The 25832-nt window shown below is 37.0% G+C and overlaps 2 protein-coding genes and 1 pseudogene across 2 annotated transcripts; all 3 read left to right on the top strand.

The window, feature by feature from the left end:
- On the top strand, positions 10029-10297 carry Or5l14-ps1 (olfactory receptor family 5 subfamily L member 14, pseudogene 1; annotated as a pseudogene).
- Positions 10129-11067, top strand: LOC102555599 (olfactory receptor 5L1-like). The gene has a single exon (XM_087655337.1). The coding sequence runs from the start codon at positions 10129-10131 to the stop codon at positions 11065-11067; it is 939 nt and encodes a 312-aa protein (XP_087511463.1).
- An 11123-nt stretch (positions 11068-22190) lies between these two features.
- Positions 22191-23129, top strand: Or5l14b (olfactory receptor family 5 subfamily L member 14B). The gene is given in 1 exon segment (NM_001000333.1): positions 22191-23129. A coding segment is annotated over 1 exon segment (939 nt).
- The last annotated feature ends 2703 nt before the right edge of the window (positions 23130-25832 follow it).

The following is a 25832-nucleotide window of genomic DNA, read 5'->3' as shown; positions in this document are numbered from 1 at the left end:
ATATTGAATAAGTAGGGAGAGAGTGGGCAGCCTTGTCTAGTCCCTGATTTTAGTGGGATTGCTTCAAGTTTCTCTCCACTTAGTTTAATGTTAGCAACTGGTTTGCTGTATATGGCTTTTACTATGTTTAGGTATGGGCCTTGAATTCCTATTCTTTCCAGGACTTTTATCATGAAGGGGTGTTGAATTTTGTCAAATGCTTTCTCAGCGTCTAATGAAATGATCATGTGGTTTTGTTCTTTCAGTTTGTTCATATAATGGATCACGTTGATGGTTTTCCATATATTAAACCATCCCTGCATGCCTGGGATGAAGCCTACTTGGTCATGGTGGATGACTGTTTTGATGTGCTCTTGGATTCGGTTTGCCAGAATTTTATTGAGTATTTTTGCGTCGATATTCATAAGCGAAATTGGTCTGAAGTTCTCTTTCTTTGTTGGGTCTTTGTGTGGTTTAGGTATAAGAGTAATTGTGGCTTCGTAGAAGGTATTCGGTAGTGATCCATCTGTTTCAATTTTGTGGAATAGTTTGGATAATATTGTTATGAGGTCTTCTATGAAGGTTTGATAGAATTCTGCACTAAACCCGTCTGGACCTGGGCTCTTTTTGGTTGGGAGACCTTTAATGACTGCTTCTATTTCCTTAGGAGTTATGGGGTTGTTTAACTGGTTTATCTGTTCCTGACTTAACTTTGGTACCTGGTATCTGTCTAGGAAATTGTCCATTTCCTTAAGATTTTCAAGTTTTGTTGAATATAGGTTTTGATAGTAAGATCTGATGATTTTTTGAATTTCCTCTGAATCTGTTGTTATGTCTCCCTTTTCATTTCTGATTTTTTTAATTTGGACGCACTCCCTGTGTCCTCTCGTTAGTCTGGCTAAGGGTTTATCTATCTTGTTGATTTTCTCAAAGAACCAACTTTTGGTTCTGTTGGTTCTTTCTCTGGTCCTTTTTGTTTCTACTTGGTTGATTTCTGCTCTGAGTTTGATTATTTCCTGCCTTCTACTCCTCCTGGGTGTATTTGCTTCTTTTTGTTCTAGAGCTTTTAGGTGTGCTGTCAAGCTGCTGACATATGCTCTTTCCTGTTTCTTTCTGCAGGCACTCAGCGCTATGAGTTTTCCTCTTAGCACAGCTTTCATCGTGTCCCATAAGTTTGGGTATGTTGTATCTTCATTTTCATTAAATTCTAAAAAGTTTTTATTTTCTTTCTTTATTTCTTCCTTGACCAGGTTATCATTGAGTAGAGCACTGTTCAATTTCCAAGTATATGTGGGCATTCCTCCTTGATTGTTATTGAAGACCAGTTTTAGGCCGTGGTGGTCCGATAGTACGCATGGGATTATTTCTATCTTTCTGTACCTGTTGAGGCCCATTTTTTGACCAATTATATGGTCAATTTTGGAGAAAGTACCATGAGGAGCTGAGAAGAAGGTATATCCTTTTGCTTTAGGATAGAATGTTCTATAAATATCCGTTAAGTCCATTTGGCTCATGACTTCTCTTAGTCTGTCTACATCTCTGTTTAATTTCTGTTTCCATGATCTGTCCATTGATGAGAGTGGGGTGTTGAAATCTCCCACTATTATTGTGTGAGGTGCAATGTGTGTTTTGAGCTTTAGTAAGGTTTCTTTTACATATGTAGGTGCCCTTGTATTTGGGGCATAGATATTTAGGATTGAGAGTTTATCTTGGTGGATTTTTCCTTTGATGAATATGAAGTGTCCTTCCTTATCTTTTTTGATGACTTTTAGTTGAAAATTGATTTTATTTGATATTAGAATGGCTACTCCAGCTTGCTTCTTCTGACCATTTGCTTGGAAAGTTGTTTTCCAGCCTTTCACTCTGAGGTAGTGTCTGTCTTTGTCTCTGAGGTGTGTTTCCTGTAGGCAGCAGAATGCAGGGTCCTCGTTGCGTATCCAGTTTGTTAATCTATGTCTTTTTATTGGGGAGTTGAGGCCATTGATGTTGAGAGATATTAAGGAATAGTGATTATTGCTTCCCGTTATATTCATATTTGGATGTGAGGTTATGTTTGTGTGCTTTCATTCTCTTTTTATTTGTTGCCTAGACGATTAGTTTCTTGCTTCTTCTAGGGTATAGCTTGCCTCCTTATGTTGGGCTTTACCATTTATTATCCTTTGTAGTGCTGGATTTGTAGAAAGATATTGTGTAAATTTGGTTTTGTCATGGAATATCTTGTTTTCTCCATCTACGTTAATTGAGAGTTTTGCAGGATACAGTAACCTGGGCTGGCATTTGTTTTCTCTTAGGGTCTATATGACATCAGTCCAGGATCTTCTGGCCTTCATAGTTTCTGGCGAGAAGTCTGGTGTGATTCTGATAGGTCTGCCTTTATATGTTACTTGACCTTTTTCCCTTACTGCTTTTAATATTCTTTCTTTATTTTGTGCGTTTGGTGTTTTGACTATTATGTGACGGGAGGTGTTTCTTTTCTGGTCCAATCTATTTGGAGTTCTGTAGGCTTCTTGTATGCCTATGGGTATCTCTTTTTTTAGGTTAGGGAAGTTTTCTTCTATGATTTTGTTGAAGCTATTTACTGGTCCTTTGAGATGGGAGTCTTCACTCTCTTCTATACCTATTATCCTTAGGTTTGATCTTCTCATTGAGTCCTGGATTTCCTGTATGTTTTGGACCAGTAGCTTTTTCTGCTTTACATTATCTTTGACAGTTGAGTCAATGATTTCTATGGAATCTTCTGCTCCTGAGATTCTCTCTTCCATCTCTTGTATTCTGTTGGTGAGGCTTGTATCTACAGCTCCTTGTATCTTCTTTTGGTTTTCTATATCCAGGGTTATTTCCATGTGTTCTTTCTTGATTGCTTCTATTTCCATTTTTAGTTCCTTCAACTGTTTGATTGTGTTTTCCTGGAATTCTTTCAGGGATTTTTGCGATTCCTCTCTGTAGGCTTTTACTTGTTTATTAATGTTTTCCTGTGTTTCCCTAAGGGAGTTCTTCATGTCTTTCTTGAAGTCCTCCAGCATCATGATCAAATATGATTTTGAAACTAGATCTTGCTTTTCTGGTGTGTTTGGATATTCCATGTTTGTTTTGGTGGGAGAATTGGGCTCCGATGATGCCACATAGTCTTGGTTTCTGTTGCTTGGGTTCCTGCGCTTGCCTCTCGCCATCAGATTATCTCTAGTGTTACTTTGTTCTGCTATTTCTGACAGTGGCTCGACTGTCCTATAAGCCTGTGTGTCAGGAGTGCTGTAGACCTGTTTTCCTCTCTTTCAGTCAGTTATAGGGACAGAGTGTTCTGCTTTCGGGCGTGTAGTTTTTCCTCTCTACAGGTCTTCAGCTGTTCCTGTCGGCCTGTGTCTTGAGTTCACCAGGCAGCTTTCTTGCAGCAGAAAGGTTGGTCTTACCTGTGGTCCCGAGGCTGAAGTTCGCTCGCGGGGTGCTGCCCACGGGCTCTCTGAGGCGGCAGCAACCAGGAAGACCTGTGCCGCCCCTTCCGGGAGCTTCAGTGCACCTGGGTTCCAGATGGCCTTTGGTGTTTTCCTCTGGCGTCCAAGATGTGTATGCAGAGTGCAGTCTCTTCTGGTTTCCCAGGCGTGTCTGCCTCTCTGATGGTTTAGCTCTCCCTCCCACGGGATTTGGGTGCAGAGAACTGTTTATCCGGTCTGTTTCCTTCAGGTTCCGGTGGTGTCTCAGGCAGGGGTCCTGCCGCTCCTGGGCCCTCCCCCACGGGAGCCCAGAGGCCTTATACAGTTTCCTCTTGGGCCAGGGATGTGGGCAGGGGTGGGCAGTGTTGGTGGTCTCTTCCGCTCTTCAGCCTTAGGAGTGCCCACCTGACCAGGCGGTGAGGTCCCCAATTTTCCTTTTGAATATTGACTCAAAAATACTCAATAAAATTCGTGCAAACTTAATCCAAGAACATATTAAAACAGTCATCCATCATGATCAAGTAGGCTTCATCCCGGGGATGTAGGGATGGTTCAATATACAGAAATCCATCGACGTTATCCACCATATAAAAATACTCAAAGGAGAAAACCACATGATCATTTCATTAGATGCTGAGAAAGCATTTGATAAAATTCAACACCCCTTCATGACAAAAGTCCTAGAAATATCAGCAATTCAAGGGCCATATTTAACCATAGTAAAAACGTCTGCAAACCTGTAGCAGACATTAAACTAAATGGAGAGAAACTTGAAGAATTCCACTAAAATCAGGGACTAGGAAAAGCTACCCACTCTTTCCCTACTTATTCAATATAGTACTCGAAGTCCTAGCCAGAGCAATTAGAAAACAACAGGTGGTAAACGGGATATAAATTGGAAAGGAAGAAGTCAATATATCACTTTGCAGATGATATGATATCATACATAAGTGAGTCCAAAATTTTCAGCAGAGAATTACTAAGCCTGATAAACAGCTTCAGCAAAGTGGCTGGGTAAACTCAAACAAATCAGTAGAATTTCTCTACTCAAAGGATAAACAAGCTGAGAAAGAAATTAGCGAAATGACAATCTTCACAATAGTCCCAAATAATGTAAAATACCTAAGTCTAACTCTACCCAAGCAAGTGAAAGATCTGTATGACAAAAACTTCAAGTCTCTGAGGAAAGAAATAGAAGAAGATCTCAGAAAATGGACAGACCTCCCATGCTCATGGATTGGCAGGAATAATATAGTAAAAATGGCCATTTTGCCAAAAGCAATCTACAGATTCAATGTAATCCCCATCAAAATTCTATCTCAATTCTTCATAGAGTTGGAAAGAACAATTTGCAAATTCATTTGGAATAACAAGAAACCCAGGATAGCGAAATCTATACTCTACAACAAAAGAACTTCTGGGGGAATCACCATCTTTATTCTCAAGCAGTATTACAGAGCAATAGTCATAAAAACTGTATGGTATTGGTACAAGTAGACAGACAAGTAGATCAGTGGCATCTAATGAAGACTCAGAAATAAACATACACACCTATGGTCTCTTGATCTTTGACAAAAAGCTAAAACCATCAATAAAAAAAGATAGCATTTTCAACAAATGTTGCTGCTTCAACTGGAGATCAGCATGTAGAATAATGCAAATCAACCCATTCTTAGTGCCCTGCACAAAGCTTAAGTCCAAGTGGATCAAAGTCCTCCACATCAAACTAGATACACTCAATCTAATAGAAGAAAAAGTTGGGGAAGAATCTCTATCACATGGGCATTGGGGAAAATTTCCTGAACAAAGCACCAATTGCTTATGCTCTAAGATCAAGAATCGACAAATGGGACCTCATAAACCTGCATAGCTTTTGTAAGACAGGCACTGTCATTAGGACAAAACAGCAACCCACAGATTGGGAAAAGACTTTTACCAATATTATATCTGATAGAGGGCTGATGTCCAAAATATTCAAAGAATTCAAGAAGTTAGACAACAGAGAGCCAAATAACCCTATTAAAAATGAGGTACAGCGCTAAACAAAACATTCTCAGCTGAGTAACATAGAATGGTTGAGAAATACCTAAAGAAATCCTCAACATCCTTGTTCATCTGGGAAATGCAAATCAAAACATCCCTGAATTTCCACCTCACACCAGTCAGAATGGCTATGGTCAAAAACTCAGGAGACAATGGATGCTGGCAAGGATGTATGGAAAGAAGAACACTCCTCCTTTGTTAGTGGGATTGAAACTGTTAAAACCACTCTGGAAATCAGTCAGGGGCTTCCTCACAAAATTGGACACTGCACTACCTGAGGACCCAGCTATACCTCTCTTGGGCATATACCCAAAAGATGCTCCAACATACAACAAAGACACGTGCTTCACTATGTTCATAGCAGCCTTATTTATAATAGCCAGAAGCTGGAAAGGACTCAGGTGCCTTTCAACAGAGCATTGGATACAGAAAATGTAGTGCATCTACATAATGGATTACTACTCAGCTATTAAAAACAATGACTTCGGGTTGGGGATTTAGCTCAGCGGTAGAGCGCTTGCCTAGGAAGCGCAAGGCCCTGGGTTCGGTCCCCAGCTCCGAAAAAAAAAAAAAAAAAAACAAAAAAAAAACAAAAACAATGACTTCATGAAATTCATAGGCAAATGCATCATACTAGAAAATATCCTGAGTGAGGTAACTCAATAATAGAAAAACACACATGGTATGCACTCACTCATAAGTGGATGTTAGCCTAAAATCTTGAATTACCCGAGATACAATCCACAGACCAAATGAAGCTAAAGAAGAAGGATGACCAAAGTGTGGATGCTTGACTCCTTCTTAAAAGGGGGAACAAAAATATTCATAGGAGGGAATATGGAGGCAAAGTTTGGAGCAGAGTCTGAAGGAACGGACTGCCCGACATGTGGCCCATACATATACAGTCAAGAAACCTAGATAAGATTGATGAAGCTAAGAAGTACGTGCTGACAGGAAGCAGATATAGATGTCTCCTGAGAAACATAGCCAGAGCATGTCAAATACAGAGGCTAATGCTAGCAACAAACGATTGATTTAAGAACGGGACCCCAGTTGGAGGAATTAGAGAAAGGATTGAAAGGGATGAAGGGGATTGTAACCACATAAAACCAACAATGCCAACCAACCAGGACTCCCAGGGTCTAAACCACCACCCATGGAATGACCCATGACTTCAGCTGCTTATGTAGCAGTGGATAGCCTTGTTCCGTACCAATGAAAGGAAAAGCCCTCGGTCCTGCCAAAGTTGGATCCCCAGTTAAGGGGAATGTGCAAGGTTGTTTGGGGGGGAGGTGAATGGGGAGGGGAACACCCTTATAGAAGAAGGGGATGGGGATGGGATAGGGGGCTCATGAGTGGGAAACCGGGAAAGGTAATAACATTTGAAATGTAAATAAAAAATCCAATTAAAAAAACAAAAAAGGGCACCCTATATTCACTGTCACTTCTCTCTGATTTTTTGGGGAAACTCTAGGGTGACTTGACTCTTTAGTGTTTCTCTGGTGGACTATTGAAATAAAGGCAAACACATCTTATGTGATCTAGTTACATATTACGCAGAGGTAAAGGTTAGTTTTAGGATACATTATTCATCAAGACACTTCAATTTAATTAAGTTACATTAAAATACAATGAATCACACTAATGAATATTCCCATTTTGTATCTCATTATGTTAATAATTGAATCTCAAGAGGGAGTATTTTCTTGCAGTTACATTGATGTCCCACAGAGACTGGTGCTTGTTTTCAGAAACAGGATTATAAGATATAGGAGAACACACTGACACATAAAGACTGTGGCATTGTGTATAGTGACATCTTTAGGAGCAGAGGGATGTATGTACTGTTTGTTTTATCGGTGAGTTGTTTGGATATGCTTAACCACATTGTTTTCAGTGGAATAGACTGAAATAATAGTTTCTGAGAGCTCAAATTTTAAATTATTTCCTCTATGGGATAATGTGAGCTCAAAAAGAAAAGTTTGTAAAGGAAACTACTGAACAATACACTATTGCTATTTTGTGTTTATGCCTTGCTCCTAGAGTACACATTAGTAGATAACTTGTCATGAAAATGCATACAGGATAATATATTTCCTTCATGGTAATGAATAATCGTGACAGGAGCTGTTATTATTTAATCTATGAAAAGACATTGGATAGTTACTGGTCTGAGAGGAAAACCTGAAACTCAGATCAGAAGTTTGCTATTCAAATAAGAAAATAGTAAGGAACAATTTTTTTATGATATGGTCTACAAATATACAGATAACAAAACTTGAAAAGGTTTCTCATACATGGATTTGGAGATAGAAGATGATACAAAGATATACAGTAAAGTGAATGGAGCTAATTCTGATAGAGAAAGCATTATGGGTTAGTTTTGAGAACATGATAACATTTGCAATAAAAAGTTACTTGGATTTCCAAACTGAACAATTTTATTATTAGAGTATACATTTATTTATTGTATCATAGTTTATATATTCAACAATTTTAATAATATTGGTAAAAAGTTTCAATTTAGTAGAGATGTAATGTAGAATGTAAAAAAAGTCATAGTGGTTCAGTAAATCTTGGATTATGTAATACAAAGAAGATACCATTGTTTATTCTAGTCTAGTAATATTTTAAGAAGTAGAGAAACATTTTCATTTGCTTAATATTGCATATAATGCATATACATTAATATCCTTTACTTCAGTTGTAATATCATTACATCAACTCACCCTTCCCTTTCGTCCACTTAATGCTTTCCATTCCCTTAAGTTTTGCTCAAATCAATGAATAAGGTAATTACCTAAGCTTCTAGTACCAAGCATGGTTTCTCTCCTGTTGGACAGGTCTTAAGTTCAGTTAAGCATGTGTTCATTACTACCAAAACATTAATAGCACTATTACACCTGTAGGATATCTTGCTGTTCTTGTCAATGTCATCCATAGTCATCAAAGCTGGATAGGACTGTTTCTGCTTCAATACCCTGCCAGCTTGCATAGTATCTTCTGATAAGAGACTTGCTCAGTAATGATTATTGCCACTCTATTCGCAACAGCTAGAAAAATGGAAACCATGTGAACAAAAGGAAGTGTCCTCAGATTGTCATGAATATCCTATTTATCACATATCTTGCTAAGAAAAAAAAGGCAGTGGTTGGGGGCCAATGTGAAAGATATTTTTCATCATTACTCATGTTACTGGTCAAATCATAATGTGAATATGATTATTTGTTTAAAAGTAAAAGGGAAGTATATTGTTTGTGTATAATATTTACCCTATATCCAACACGTTTTTAACTTCTACTTATTCTCTTGTATTTTGTACATTGATCATACAAATTGAGAAAATTAAGTGATATATATTTTCATATCTATTCCACAATTTTTCTAATCACCCTTAATTTTCCACTTGATTTATACATTTTTACAACTTTAAATATTAACACTTATCAGTAGCCAATTATTGTAATGACACTTTTTCTATATCTTTGATTAGTATTCCCAAGAAATTCAAAGCAACATATTTGTTTTTAAAACATCAAGAATATTTATTCTTTAGTGGTTGGAATTAAATTCAAAATAAATTGAATCACTCAGTATATATAACTTTTATTTTCCTGAAATAATTGCTATTTCAGAGGCTTATTGCTGAATATGTTATATTCCAAGTTTATATGATTATTTTTACTCCCTCATTGTGTGTTGTCAGTCTCTCTCTCTCTCTCTCTCTCTCTCTCTCTCTCTCTCTCTCTCCCTCCCTCCCTCCCTCCCTCTTTCTCTCCTTATCTCTCTCTCCAGTAGTCTCTTAAGTAACCTCCCTCTCTTGTCTATTCTCCTGAGAGTTGGGCATATTTTATTTTTGATTAACTATGTCAAATTTTTCTCTGATTCTTCACTTTTTCTGCCCCTCGGTTAGACATGACACTCAAACAAGGTTGCTTCATTCTACCAATGAAACTGCCCTGCATTAAATGCCCTGAGATTAAATGTATGTACTGAAGTTATATCTGTATTCCACACTGAGGGGCTAAAGGTGTGTGCTCTGCATGCTTTCAAACTGGATCATACACATGTAGAAGCTCTTTGTATATAATATTTTGCCAGAACAAACATGTGGCTGAATTAAAATTCCTCTATGTCAGTGAAATTATTTCACAGGGGTACAACTACAATGTAGAAATTAACCCTGTTTCCATCTTAAAACCCATTAGAGGAGCAAATAACTCATCACATCAGTTATATAAGTTTCTCTCAAGTCTCAGTGGAGATCACCTTCGAACTTGTAAGGCATTTGCCAAAGGCCTAATATTTACAATATTCAGAGATGAGAAGTCAGAGTAAATATATTTTTAAATTTAGAGATAAGTGAAGTAACTAAATGAAAAGTACTTTATGCTGCTTCTGTGTAATTTAACTCCATGTTTGCAATTCTGATAAAACCAATTGAACTTTTAAATACAGTCCACAGATTTGAATTATGGTGTGATTTCTGAGTTCAACTGTGGGTTATAACCACTTCTATTATTGAAGTTTTAGTAATACTAATTCTCACCAAAAGACATTCTTTATATTTACAGATATGCACTGCACCCAACCATCTTACAAGTGTTTAAGCTAAATTGTAATCCATAAAATAAAGACTAATGTAGTTATCTTCTCAAGCAACACTTAAATGGGGCAGATGGTTGAGGAAAACTGCAGCATGGTAGCACAGTTCATCCTCCTGGGATTTTCAGATGTTCCTGAGTTGAGTGGTTTTCTCTCCTCAATTGTACTTCTCATTTATGGAGTCACTGTCCTGGCCAATCTGGGAATTACTGCACTAATACAAGTCAGCTCTCAACTTCATACCCCCATGTACTTTTTTCTCAGCCATCTTTCCTTTGTGGATTTTTGCTACTCCTCCATCATTGTGCCTAAAATGCTGGCTAACATCTTCAATATGGACAAAGCCATATCATTCCTGGCATGTATGGTCCAATTCTTCCTGTTTTGCACATGTGTGGTCACTGAAGTCTTCCTGCTAGCTGTGATGGCCTATGACCGCTTTGTAGCCATCTGTAACCCACTACTATATACTGTCATCATGTCCTCAGATCTACGTATCATACTAGTGTCTGGCTGCTACTTGTGTGCATCAGTGTGTTCTCTGGTTCATTTGTGCTTAGCCCTTGAGATCCCATCGTTTAAGTCAAATGTGATCAACCACTTCTTCTGTGATCTGCCTCCTCTCTTGGGTCTTGCTTGCTCTGATGTCACTATTAATAAAGTGCTGTTGTTTGTTGTGGCTACCTTCAATGAGAGTGTTAGTATTGTGGTTATCTTCACCTCCTACTTGTTTATCCTCATCACCATCCTGAGGATGCGCTCTGTAGAGGGGAGGCGCAAAGCCTTTTCCACCTGTGCCTCCCACCTCACAGTCATCATTGTCTTCCATGGGACAATCCTTTCCATTTATTGTTCTTCCACTTCAGACAACAGTGGGGATGCTGACAAAGTGGCCACAGTGTTCTACACTGTAGTGATTCCCATGCTGAACCCTTTAATCTACAGCCTCAGAAACAAGGATGTCAAAGATGCTCTCAGGAAAGTTGTAAATATTAAGATATGTTCCCAATGAATACAGTATTGTCAGGATGCAGAATCAAAGATAGATACTGGCAGAAAGAATATAGATGGAACAATATTTGTCTAGAAAAATAGAGAGTTCATGATAGTTTTGAGTGATTCTAGTTTTTGTCAGTACTGTGACTTCTAAATTTATAAGAATAACATTTAAAAGATTCTAAAATTTCAAATTAATTTCATCATTTAATTTAAATTTGTTATTTATGTTTCATATCCTATTACAGCACTTACATTTCATTTTCCGTGAGGCCTTCCCAAATCTAAAACGAAGGATTTTGTAAGGTTTCTAAATTTACTTCTGTATTCATAACAAACTTTATTTTTCACTTCAATATAGAATGTTTATAGGTTTGATAAAATTCTTGACATTAGCAAATAAGCATAAACAGAGCAAATATATCATGGGTATTGGCTCAGGATTATATTTAATTTTATTAATTTTTATTCCAGGCACCTAATCTACTTTATTTTAACTTTGGTAATGTTACAATACTCATTCCCTTAGAAATATTGAATAATATGCAAATCTTTAAGAAAATATTTGAGTAATAGTTATTGAGGAAAATAATTATCTGATACAAATGTGTCAGTATGTGATCTTTGTACATGAGTATAATTTCCACAGAGCATGGAAAAGTCTTAGGTCTTTGGGAGCTGGTGCTTCAGTCTCCTTTATCCCACCAAATGTGAGTCTTTAGATTTGAACTCAGGTCCTCTGGAAGACCAGAACTCTGTCACAAGTACTGAGCCATTTCACAGCCCCTCTACAGAGTAGAAAGCATGCATTGTAAAACTCCAGTCACACATGTAGCAGAGGATGGCCTTGTAGGCCATCAGTGGGAGGAGAGGCCCTTGGTTCTATGAAGACTCAAGGCCCCAGTGTATGGGAATGCCAGGATGGGGAGGAGGGGAGAAGTGGTTAGGCGGGTGGGGGAGAACCTTCATAAATTCAGGGGGAGTTTGATTGGATAAGGGGCTTCTGGAGAAGAAACCAGGAAATGTAGATAACATTTGAAATGTAAATAAATAAAGAAAATATCCAATAAAACAGCAAAATAAAACTTTGAATTCCTTTAAAATAAAGTTTTAGCCTTTTTTTCTCTCTAATGAGAACTGTCATTGAATTTCTGAACTCTCTCTTTTCTTGTTTTATTTTTTGTGCTCATGTAATTCATCTACTGATGAGTACTTATAGTCATGTTTATTCCTGCTCTATGTTTATATATAACATATTTTAATTACATACATGTATACAGTTCTGTCTCATTATTATCAACCATTTCCCTGACTCCTTCAGACCTTATACTTGCTTTTTTCCTGTATGTTTTTTCTATGCCGTTTTATTTCCCATAAGTGCTTTTTTAAAATTTTGTTCTCATTTGATTTGTTTTGTGATTTACCAACTTTAGCAGGGCCATCTGTGTGATCATGGATTTTAGAATATTGACAAAAGCATAATGCCTCATTAGTGAATTTGAAATGGTATTTTACTCTCCTTAGGATATCTACAGCTCCTTGTTGAACTCACAAATTAATATGATGCCATACTATTCATTTCCAAAATATCCATGTTATCAACCATTTTATCATGATCATTTTCAGTTTGAAATAAAAGTTCAGTTTATAAAGTATGTTTCTTTGTTGATAGATATCTTGCTCTTCGTATTTACAATGCTAGAAAATAAATGAGGTTGTTGAATCCAAGGAAGGCAGGTTATTGTCTTGAATCTGACTTTTCTTGATTGTTTTTTCAATCTTCTAATTTTTAAGTTTTGTACATATACCCAGGAACAATATGTGACAAAAATATACAGTATTTGTCTTTCTGATGCTGCTTGATTATTTGTGTTTGTGTGTGTGTGTGTGTGTGTGTGTGAGAGAGAGAGAGAGAGAGAGAGAGAGAGAGAGAGAGAGAGAGAGAGAAGTTAGAGAAAGGATTGAAGGAGCTGAAGGGGTTTGCAACCTCATGAGATCAACAATACCAACCAACCACAGCTCCCAGGGATGAAACCACCATCTAAAGAGTATTGGGCATGGAAGGGAAAAGAAACCCTTGGTCCAGCCAAAGCTGAACCCCTGGGGGTGGGTGATTAGGTGGGGGAAAGGGGGTAAACACTTGAAATGTAAATTTAAAAATATCCAATAAAACAAAAATGAGAGAAAAGAGCATTTCTCTATTTTGGCTGTGGTTGGTATTTTTAAAGTTTCATACTCCAAACATTTCTCCAATCTTTGTTTATTCTTTTCACCAGAAAGAAGATGTACTACTTTTAACAAATTCAACCACTGAACAAGAAAAACCTAACTGTACTCTGCACTCTCTAACCAAGGCCAAGATAGTTTTGCATGTGACTACCATTCCCACTTCCAGAGTCCTAAAGTGTACCTTTAAAATGTTCCTCTCTGCTCATAGTGAAAGCCTGATAATCCAGATTTCTCGTCAAAGTGAATGCATGTGGTACTTTTGAAACTCAGATTTAATGTCCAACTACTCTCCTGAATACATATTTCTCTGTCTGTCAAAAGCTCTCTGCCAGATACTTAAAAGGTTGTCCCTTGTGTGCAGACACACCATTACATAGGAAAATCCAGTAAACTTAGTCTGAAAATACTAAACCATTTGCTTGAGTACTGATCTGGATTGCATCTGGGGAACTTTCTATACCTTCTTTTTTTAAATTTTTTTAAATCGTATTTTTCTTGGATATTTTATGTATTTAGATTTCAAATGTTATCCCCTTTTTCCTGCTCCCATTTCCCTCCCCCTTCCCCTGCTCTATAAGGATGCTCTGACTACCACCCACCCACTCCAATCTCAAAACCTTGGTACTTCCCAACATAGGGAAAATGAACATTCACAGGACAAGGCTTTCCTCCTCTTGAATCTGGACAACACCATCCTCTGCTTCATATATTGCTGGAGTCATGGATCCCTCCATGTGTACTCATTGATTAGTGGGTTAGTCACTCAGAGCTCTGGAGTGGTCTGGTTGGTTGACACTGTTGTTCTTTTTATGGTGTTGCAAACCCTTCACATCCTTCTCTTTTCTCTAACTCATCTTTTCTCTAACTCATCCATTGGAGTCCCCTTGTTGTGTCAAATGGTTAAGTGCAACCATCCTCATCTGTATAAGTAGGGCTCTGGCAGAGCCTCTCAGGAGACACCCATATCAGCCTCCTTTCAGCAAGTACTTCCTGACATCCAGTATAGTGACTGGGTTTAGTGGCTGCATATGGGATGTATCCCCAGGTGGGGCAGTCAATAGATGACTTTTGCTTCAGTTCATGCTCCAGTCTTTGTCCCTGTATTTCATAAAGTGAGTATTTTGTTCTCCCTTCTAAGAAGGAATGAAGCACCCACATTTTTGTATTCTTCTTCAGCTTCATATGATCTGTCAATATTTCCTTAGGTATTCGAAGCTTTTGGGCTAATATCAATTTTACAGTGAGTACATACCATGTGTGTTTTTTGTAATTGGGTTACCTCACACAGGATGATATATTCTAGTTCCATCCATTTGCCTATGAATTTCATGAGGTCATTGTTTCTGATAGCTGAATAGTATTCCATTGTATAGATATACCACATTTTCTGTATCCATTCCTCTGTTGAAGGGCATCTGGGTTCTTCCCAGCTTCTGACTATTATAAATAAGGCAGCTATGAACATAGTGGAGCATGTGTCTTTGTTGTATGTTGGAGCATCTTTTGGGTATAGGCCCAGAAGTGGTATAGCTGGGTCCTCAGGTAGTACTATATCCAAATTTCTGTGGAACCTCCAGACTTATTTCCAGAGTGTTTGTACCAGCTTGCAATCCCACCAATAAAGGAGTGTTCCTTTTTCTCCACACCCTGCCAGCATCTGTTGTGACATGAGATTTTGATTGTAGCCATTCTAACTGGTGTGAGGTGGAATCTTAAAGTTGTTTTGATTTGCATTTCCCAGATGACTAAATATGATGAACATTCCTTTAGGTATTTCTCAGCCATTTGTTTCCATTTCAAATGTTATTCCCTGTCTAGATTTTCAGTCCATAAGCTTCCTAACCCATCCCCCAACCCCTCCTTCTATGAAGATGTTCTCCCTCCCCAACCACACCCCTTTACCTCCCTGATATTCCCCTACACTGGACTGGGGTGTCTAGCCTTGGCAGGAGCAAGGGCTTCTCCCTTCATTGGTGCCCAACAAGCCATCCTCTGCTACATATGCACCCGAGTCATGTCTTTGTCCATGTATATATATACCATTTTAGTAGTGGTTTCGTCCCTGGAAGCTCCAGTTAGTTGGTACTGTTGTTCTTATGGGGTTGAAAGCCCCTTCAGCTCCTTCAATGCTTTCCCTAATTCCTCCAATGGAGCCCCATTCTCAGTTCAATGGTTTGCTGCTAGCATTAGGATCTGTATTTGTCACACTCTGGCTGAGCCTCTCAGAGAGCTATCAGGCTCCTATCAGCATGTACTTCATGGCTTCATCAATGTTATCTAGGTTTGGTATATATATATATATATATTTATATATATATATGGCCTGGATCTTGAGGTGGGACAGACTGAATGGTGTGAAATATTAATTTTCATTCATTAAATCCACATCTGTTTTAAGAAATAAGTACTATCAAAAAAGTAAATCCATAATAAACACATAATAAAACAATGTGATTATTGTAGGCTTATAATAGTAATGACCTCTTCTTTCTTTCTTTCTTTCTTTCTTTCTTTCTTTCTTTCTTTCTTTCTTCCTTTCTTTCTTTCTTTCTTTCTCTTACACTCCAGATTTTATTTTTACCTCTAGGTCAACCCTCCAACTGCTCCACATCCAATATCTCCTCCCCAATATCCTATCTTCACGAGAAAGTGCCCACACCACCCACCCTGCCAGCCCTCTAAACTCCCTGAGACCTTCAGTCTCATGAGGATTAGGTGCTTCATCTCTGACGGATACCAGACCCGGCAGTATTCTGCTGTATATGTATTAGGGGCCTCATGCCAGCTTATGTATGCTGCCGGGAGTGATGCAGTGTTTGAGAGATCTCGAGTCTGGGTTAATTAAGACTGCTAGTCCTCCTACGGGGTGACGGTTCTCCTCAGCTTCTTCCAGTTTTTCTCTACTTCAACCACAGGGTCAGCAGCTTCTGTTTGTTAGTTGGGTGTAAATATCTGCATCTGAATTTTTCAGCTGCTTGTTAGGTCTTTCAGAGGGCAGTCATGATAGGTACCTTTTTCTGAGTGCCCCACAGCCTCAGTAATGGTGTCAGTCTTTGGGGCCTCGCCTTGAGCTGGATCCCACTTGGGGCCTGTCCTTGGACCTTCTTTTCCTCAGGGTTTTCTCCATTTCCATCCCTGCAGTTCTTTCAGAGAGGAAGAATTGTGGATCACAGTTTTGGTTGTCAGATAGCAACCCCATCCGTCACTTCATGCCCTGTCTTTCTGCTGAAGGTGGCCCCTACAAGTTCCCTCTCCCTACTGTAGGGCCTTTCATCTAGGGTCTGTCCTTTTTATTCCTGAGAATCTCTCACATCCCAGGTCTCTGGTACATTCTCCTTCCTCCTGAAGGTGGCTTGTTTCCCTTCTCAATACCAGATCATATTCCCTTCTCCCCCAACCCCTAACCCCTTTCCCTCCCAGGTGACTCCCTCGCATTCCTCTGTGGTTGCTTTCCTCTCTCTCTCAGTTTGGACTGAGACATCCTCTCTTGGGCCCTTTAGCTTATTGAACTTTTTTATTTCTGTGGACTCTACCTTGGGTATTTTGTACTTTTTTTGGCTAATATACACGTATTAGTGAGTATATACTGTGTATGTTGCTTTGGGACTGAGTTATCAAGCATGGTGAAGAAAGGCGTTTCATATACACCAAAGGGTTAATCCACCAAGAGAAAGTCTCAATTCTGAACATCTATGCTCCAAATGCAAGGGCACCCACTTTCATAAAAGAAACTTTTCTAGAGCTCAAAATATACATTGAACCCCACATAATAATAGTGGTAGACTTCAACACCTCACTCTAACCAATGGACATGTTATTGAAACAGAAACTAAATGGAGTCACAGGGAAGCTAATAGAGGTTATGAACCAAATGAATTTAACAGATATCTATAGAACATTTCACCCTAAAGCAAAGAATACACCTTCTTCTCAGCACCTCAAGGTACCTTCTCCAAAATTGACCATATAATTGACCAGAAAACAACCCTCACCTGATACAAGAAGATTGAAATAATCCCATGTCTCCTATCAGATCACCACAGACTATAGCTGTTATTCAATAACATCAAAAACAACAGAAAGCCTGCATACATGAGGAAACTGTACAACTCTCTACTTAATGATAACTTGGTCATGGAAGAAATAAAGAAATAAAGACTTCCTGGAATTTAATGAATATGTTGACACATCATACCCAAACTTATGGGACACAATAAAAGTAGTGCTAAGAGGAAAATTCATAGTACTAAGTGCCCTGGTAAAGAAAATGGAGAGATCTTATACTAGCAACTTAACAGCATACCTGAGAGTTCTAAGACAATAAGAAGGAGTAGAAAGCAGGAAATAGTGAAACTCAGGGCTGAAATTAACCAAATAGAAACAAAGAGAACAATACAAAAAAAAATCTGCAAAACCAAAAGCTGGTTCTTTGAGAAAATAAACAATGTAGATAAACCCTTAGCCAAACTAATTAAAGGGCCCAGGGGCACTATCTAAATTAACAAAACCAGAAATGAAAAGGGAGACACAGCAACAGAAATTCAAAAGAATCATCAGATCCTACTACAAAAGCCTATACTCAATAAAACTGGAGAAGCTAGATGAAATGGATGGTTTTCTAGACAGATTCCACATACCAAAGTCAAATTAAGAGCTGGTAAACTATCTAAACAGGCCCATAACCCATAAGAAAGTCGAAGTCATTAAAAACCCAACCAAACAAAGCCCTGGGCAAGATGGATTAAGTGCAAAATTTTACCAGGTCGTCAAAGATCTGATACCAATATTCTTCAAACTATTCCGTAAAATAAAATCATAAGGAACACTCCCTAATTCATTCTATGAAAGCACAATTACTCCGATACCTAAACTACACGAGGACCCAACCAAAAAAGAGAACTTCAGACCAATCTCACTTGTGAATATCGATGCAAAATTACTCAGTAAAATTCTTGCAAACCAAATCTAAGAACCATCATTCACCATAATCAAGTAGACTTCATCTCAGGGATGCAAAGTTGGTTCAATATATGAAAAACCATTAACATAATCCACTATATAAAGAAATACTAGGCTTTCTAAAATGAATAAGCAAAAGTTCAAAAATATTTCTCATTCATGTCTTTATGTCTAAGGTAAGTAGAGACCCCCCAAAAGTTTTATGAGGGTCATCTGCTAAGATGTTGTACAATGTGGCTCCCAGGGCTACTCTCCATAGATGCACTTCCATTACTGGTGTGGTACTCTGCCCTTTAGTATCCATGAATAGTGTGATTATATTTCTAATGTCAACTAAAATAAATTGGAAGATACTCTATGTCCATCAATAAAAATACATCACACTTTACTATATTCCACTAATTAAGCTATGCATAATATAAGAGTATTATATATATATAATGAATGTACAATTTGAGTTGTCGTGGGGAAAAAGAAAAAAGCCAGGTATCATGACAAAATCTCATTCTTTAGGCTTTCGGCATTTGCTCTTGTTTTGATATTGTAGTGGTTAACAGGGAACATGTGAAGAAAGAAGGATGCATTGTGTTGACGGATACTTTGTTAAATTCTTCAGGAACAAAAGCAATTATACATAGACTATTGAGAATTGGAAACATTATTTGAACCAAGTTACACTAATACATTTTAGATACTTTAGATGCTGAGCAAATACATTTGAAATCAAACTTGTACACTTAGGACAAGAAGAGGCATGGGAAGAGATCATGAGGTATGCCAGTGCTATGATCTCCCTCAATACACATGGTGCCTATTCTCCCAAATTTTTAGCAGCTATCATCTGTCCATTATCATACAAATTTATAAACCAAAAAGATAAATAGTACTTCTTTTAACAGAGTGCCCATATTTTTAACTTAGGTCAGGAAGACATGCTGACCTCATTCAGTTTTATAAAGTTGCACCATGACAATGACTCAGGAAGGTCTCAATATATTCACTATCACATCTCTTTTGTGCAGGTAAATTCTATGATGACTTCAGACTCTTTAGTGTCTGAGGTATACTAGTGAAATAAGGCAACATATCTTTTATGATTTATTGACATATTACACAAAGGTAATGCATAGGAGTGACATATATGTTCATTAAGAAAATTCAGTTAAATTATGTTACATTAATATACAATGAATCACACTGTTGAATATTTCCATTTTGTATCTCATTAATCAATAATTGAATCTCAAGAGGGAGTACTTTATTGTTGTCATATTGATGTCCCACAGAGACTGGTGCTTGTTTTCAAAAGTTTAGGATTATAGGCTGTAGGGATTCACACTGATATATAAAGATTGTGGCATTTTCTGCAGTGGCATCTTTAGAAGCAGAAGGATGTACGACATGTTTGTTTCATAGGTGAGTTGGTTGGATATTCTTAACAACATTGTTTTGGGTGGAATGCAATGAAATCATAGTTTCTGAGATTCCAAATTTGCTTTATTTCATCGATGGGATAATATTATCACACTCATAAAGAAGAGTTTATAAAGAAAGACTACGAAACCATAAACCATTGCTATTTTGTGTTTATGCATTGCTTCTAGAGTAAGCATTAGTAGATAACATGTTATGAGAATACATATTGGATAATATATTCCTTCCCTGGTAATGACTAATCCTGGCATGAAATGTTATCAGCTTAATCGACAGAAGGACATTTGGAAGTTATTGGACTGAGGGGGAAATCATGTGAAGCAAAGGAAGCAGATGCTTGTTTCTATGTATTAAATTGCTCATGTTTGTGTTAAATTCATCTAGTCAATGTAGTAGAGGCTGTGTGGAGATTTTGCTCACATTCTTCACAATACTGAGAACAGCAGTAATAACCCTTATGATTGTTCATGTAGGAACACAGACAAATGAACCAGGGCTGAAGCAGAAGTTAGGATATTTATTTCAGTGTTTACATAAGATGCCAGCTATGTTCTTATACAGGTTTTCTAGCTGTGGTCCCATGCACAGTTTAGTCTACATCATGCGTTGTTTAATGTATTTTGTGTGAAATGTCAATCCAATGGTGAGATCAGCAGCCTTCCCATAAGGTATCATCAGAATCCCTCCCTATTGTAAAATGAAGTATCCTTGCATACTGATAAATATTCTCTTGTATCACATTCCGAGCTAAAAAGAAGCAGTGCTTGGGAGGCAATAAGCAAGTTATTTTTACAATTATTCCTGGTTAAGCATTTTCAAAAGTATGTTTTCTTTTGTTTAAAATTCAACCAAAAATTAGTCATTTTCTTGTACAATTGAGGAATGAACATTTTCAGATCAGAATAATGGCATGGATTGAAAATAAAACATATTAATGATACACTCTCAATCTTTGAAATCAGTTGAAAGATTGAAAGATTGAGAAAAGCTTGTTTGTGGTCTTTGGACATATATATTTTTTAACTTCCATTTACTTTTTCCATATTTTGTTTGTTAAATTATACAAATTTAGACAATTAAGTACTATATTTTTTCATATCTATCATGAAATTTTTTCAGTTTCCCAAGATTTCACACTTAATTTATAAATCTTGAAACTCTGTATCATTAACTATTATCAGCAGCCAATTGTTGTGATATTTTGTTTATATCTTTGATTAATTTCACCAAGAAATTTAAAGCAGCATATTTTTAGAAAGGATTTTTACAAATATGCTGAAAAGCCATGGATATAAAATTGAAAGTAGTAAACAAAAATTAACCAAGGCAGCGTGTAAATCACTGAGTTAACTGTCATCTCAAAGACTTAACTGCTAACTAAGCTAATGCGTCCTAGGTTTTTCTGAATTGTGGTCTGTTGGTTCAACACCATGGTTCTGGCTCAAAACTCCTCTCCACACTAAGTAATTCTCACTAAATTCTCCTGCTTTGCCTTAGAATAACTCTGGCAATCTGTTCTAACCTTCTGGCTCTTTGTCATTCTTTGTTCATTTTGTCTTCACATGCAACCTCTATCTGTAAAAATGTTCTGGTAAAACTGCCTCCTTATTCTCCCCTCTTTCTCTTTCAGAGTCTCTATCTTTTTCTATGCACTGTGTTCGTAAGTCATCTCTATTTCTTATCTGTGTCACAAAGTTGGCCATATCCTAGTTCAGACTCATTCTATCAAGTCTTTCTCTCATTCTTCATTTTCTCTGGTGCTCAATTAGATACCACTTTGAAACAAGGCAGCTTCCCTCCACAAATTAACCTTACATGCATTGTTTTGGATTAAATGTATATAATAAAGATGTGTCTGTATTGCAGCAGGAGGGCTCAATGTGATATGGAGTGTCTGAATTCCAGCTAGATCACATAGACCTAGAAAATTTTAAACCTGGTCTTTTGCCAGAGCAGTCATGTAGCTGGATTAAAATTCTTCCATGTCAGAGTTATTATTTCACAGAGGTAAATGATATAGAAATTATCCATATTCTTACACTTTAAAACATGATAGGAGCAAATGACTTATAAAATTAGTCATGCAAGTTTCTATAAAAACGCAGTGAATATTACCTTGAAACTTATCTCCCATGGACCTAATATTTAGAATATTGACTCAAGAAATCTCTGGGTAAATGAATTTTGAATTTAAAAGATCAGTGAAGTAACTATGTGTAAAATTCTTTATGCTGCTTCTGTGTATTTAAGTGTGTATTTTCAATTCTGATAAAATCAATTGAAACAATTTAATACAATGCACAGATTTAAATTCTGTGGTAATTTCTGAGTTGAAATGTGGATTTTAATCACATATTATCAAAGCTTTAGTCAATGCTAAATTTCATATGAAAATTTTCCTCTATCTCTACAGGTATGTACAACACAATTGTATCTTAAGAGAGTTTATATTGCTTTTTAAATCATAAAATAAAGACTAATGTAGCTATCTTTTCAAGCAACACTTAAATGGGGCAGATGGTTGAGGAAAACTGCAGCACAGTGGCACAGTTCATCCTCCTGGGATTTTCAGATGTTCCTGAGTTGAGTGGTTTTCTCTCCTCAATTGTACTTCTCATTTATGGAGTCACTGTCCTGGCCAACCTGGGAATGACTACACTGATTCAGTTCAGCTCTCAACTTCATACCCCCATGTACTTTTTTCTCAGCCATTTTTCCTTTGTGGACTTTTGCTACTCCTCCGTCATTGTGCCTAAAATGCTGGCTAACATCTTCAATAAGTACAAAGCCATATCATTCCTGGCATGTATGGTCCAATTCTGCCTGTTTTGCACATGTGTGATCTCTGAAATCTTTTTGCTGACTGTGATGGCCTATGACCGCTTTGTAGCCATCTGTAACCCACTACTATATACAGCCATCATGTCCTCAGATCTATGTATCATACTAGTGTCTGGCTGCTACTTGTGTGCATCAGTGTGTTCTCTGGTTCATTTGTGCTTAGCCCTTGAGATCCCATCGTTTAAGTCAAATGTGATCAACCACTTCTTCTGTGATCTGCCTCCTCTCTTGGGTCTTGCTTGCTCTGATGTCACTATTAATAAAGTGCTGTTGTTTGTTGTGGCTACCTTCAATGAGAGTGTTAGTATTGTGGTTATCTTCACCTCCTACTTGTTTATCCTCATCACCATCCTGAGGATGCGCTCTGTAGAGGGGAGGCGCAAAGCCTTTTCCACCTGTGCCTCCCACCTCACAGTCATCATTGTCTTCCATGGGACAATCCTTTCCATTTATTGTTCTTCCACTTCAGACAACAGTGGGGATGCTGACAAAGTGGCCACAGTGTTCTACACTGTAGTGATTCCCATGCTGAACCCTTTAATCTACAGCCTCAGAAACAAGGATGTCAAAGATGCTCTCAGGAAATTTGTGAACAATAAGATATATTCCCAATGAATACTGTTTTGTCAGGATGCAGAATCAAATGTAGATATTGGCAAAGAGATTCATAAATTGAACTATGTTTGGCTAGCAAAATAAATAAAGTACATAATAGTTCTAAGTGACTTGTTTTTTTTTTCTCTTCAGTATTGTGATTCCTGAATTTAAAAGCTTAACCTTTTTTTCAGATTCCAAAATAAGTTGATTTCATTGTTTGATTTATGTTTGTTTCATTTTGTGTAAGATCTTCCCAAATCTAAAAAGGATTTTGCAAAGTTTCTAATTTTAAATCTGTGTCCATAATAGCCATCACTATTCATTTCAAAATAAAATGTACATAATTTACCATAAAAATTATGATACTAATTTACATGCATGTACAGAGTGAGAATATCAATGTGTATTTGGTCAGAATTTTATTTATTTTGTTATTCAAGGCTTCTTACTTTAACTTCTACTCTTTGAATGTTACTATGCCATTCACTGCCTTAAAATATTAAGTAATATGCAATCATTTAAGGAAATACTTGAGTAATATTTATTTATGAAAATAATATATTAATTATATGGTATGATTATAGAGTATGAGATCATTTCACATGAATACAGAGTACACAAAAGAATGGAAGAATCTTGTAGCTAGATTTCAGTCTCCTATAACTCACCAGATATGAGTCCTTGGAAGCCAATTCAGGTCCTCTGGAAGATCATAAAACTGTCATAAGTACCGAGCTGTTTAAAGAGTTCCTTTACAGAATACAAAGCATACATTAAAAAACTGATGTCTTCAATTATATCAGTCTTAGTCGTTTTTATGCCTACTGAGATCTGTCACTGAAGATAGAACTTCTGAACTTTCTTTCTTTGCTTTATATTTAATTCTGTGCTCATGCAAACTCAGCTACTGATGAAGTACTTACCTCTGTTCATGCTATATGCTTATATATGCACATATTTTTAAATAAAGTTGTACTTTGATAATTGCATACATGTATAGAGTGCTATCTCATGACTGTTAACCCATTCCCTGACTCACTCAGACCTTATGTCCCCTTCTCCCTCCATGTCTCTTTCTTGTGTTCGTGAATATTTTTTTATTTTGTTTTGTTTTGCTTTGTCTTCTGACTTATTAAGGGCCATCTGCACGATCATGAATTTTAGAATATTCACTGGAGCATAATTCCTCATTAATGGGTTTGAAATTGTATCTTACTCTCCTCAGGATATCTATAGCTCCCTATTGAACCCACACATTATTAAAATGATGCAGTACGTTTCATTTCCAAAATGTCAATGTTTCTGAACCATAATTACTTTTAGTTCAATCTGAGTTCAGTTTCTAAAGTATATTCCTTCGTTGATAGACATTTCTCTTCTTGTATTTACCAGTGTTCTAAAACATGGGTTTAAGTTCAATGAAGGTACATTACTGTCTTGAATATAATTTCTCTTTGTCAATATTTTCTATTCATTGACTTTTTTTTCTTTTTTCTTTTTTTTTCGGAGCTGGGGACCGAACCCAGGGCCTTGCGCTTGCTAGGGAAGTGCTCTACCACTGAGCTAAATCCCCAACCTCTATTCATTGACTTTTATAGTTTTATATATGAACCTATAAACTCTAGGGACCACCGGTGATAGAAAATGTACAATAATTGTCTGACACTGACTTCACTATCTTAATGTGGTTATTTAATTTTTTTCTTTAATATAGATAACTTTTACATGAATTTTACTGCATAGCACATCATCTTTATTCATTCCTCTGCTATCAGAGACTTAAACTGCTTCCTTATTTTACCTACTGTGAATAGTTGTATAATAAATATTGGCTTTAAAAACTATTGTTAATTTAATTTCCCATGGTCTTGTTGAAAGCCCATAACGAATGTTCATATCAGACCTTGCAAACAAAATCACTGCTCAAGAATTGCAGAATTTCTAGGCAAACCATATGAAGCTCAGTCAGCTTCCTACTGGCTTTGAGTGCAGAATGAAGGAGAGACATTTTAACAGTTTTCACTCCAACAAGAATACACTCTTCTTTGCATATACAGCATAAATTTTGTGCCTTTATTGTGGCTCTGAGTTCACCAGATGTCTGGTCATAGTCATAAAATGCATGTGAAGAAAAATGTAGTCTAGTCCTCATGATACAGATTTTTAAAAAGTGCCCTCTAAATAAATAAGCTACTACTTCATTATATGTCATAAATTACTTGATCTTATATTTTTCTGAGTTGTAATAAACACGATGACTGTCCATGAGGCAAGTGATCCTAGTACGCTGACATAGGCAAAGGATGATTTAAAACCTTAGAGGGAATGGAAGAGAAGCATAGAAGACTCAACATTAAGGACTCAGATGGGATATTTATGTTTACTCATTGGTCATTGATATTTTTTGTATTGGCTTAAAATAAAACTTACAAAGCATGTAATAGGCCAGAAAAATAAAACCATAAAGACATAATTTGTCTATAGTAATTCTAGCTAATAAAATCAACTTATACTGACCTATATGATATAGTAGTTACTGCTACATATGTGTACATATTGGCAAATGGACGGAACTAAAGAAATAGCATCCTGACTGGGAGAGTGAGGTAACATAAACTCAGAAAGAACATAAGATATCTATTTGCATATATGTGTACATTAGCTGTTAAGTTAATCATAATCAAGCTACAATCATAGAATGACAAAGATTAGGTATGGAGT

Source organism: Rattus norvegicus, chromosome 3 (assembly GCF_021556685.1).
Source record: "Rattus norvegicus strain SHRSP/BbbUtx chromosome 3, alternate assembly SHRSP_T2T, whole genome shotgun sequence".
NCBI lineage: Eukaryota > Metazoa > Chordata > Mammalia > Rodentia > Muridae > Rattus > Rattus norvegicus.
This window is presented reverse-complemented; position numbering and strand designations above follow the sequence as displayed.

Excerpts from the sequence above, each read along its gene's own strand:
- LOC102555599 (XM_087655337.1), top strand. The coding sequence starts at position 10,129 with ATGGTTGAGGAAAACTGCAGCATGGTAGCACAGTTCATCCTCCTGGGA.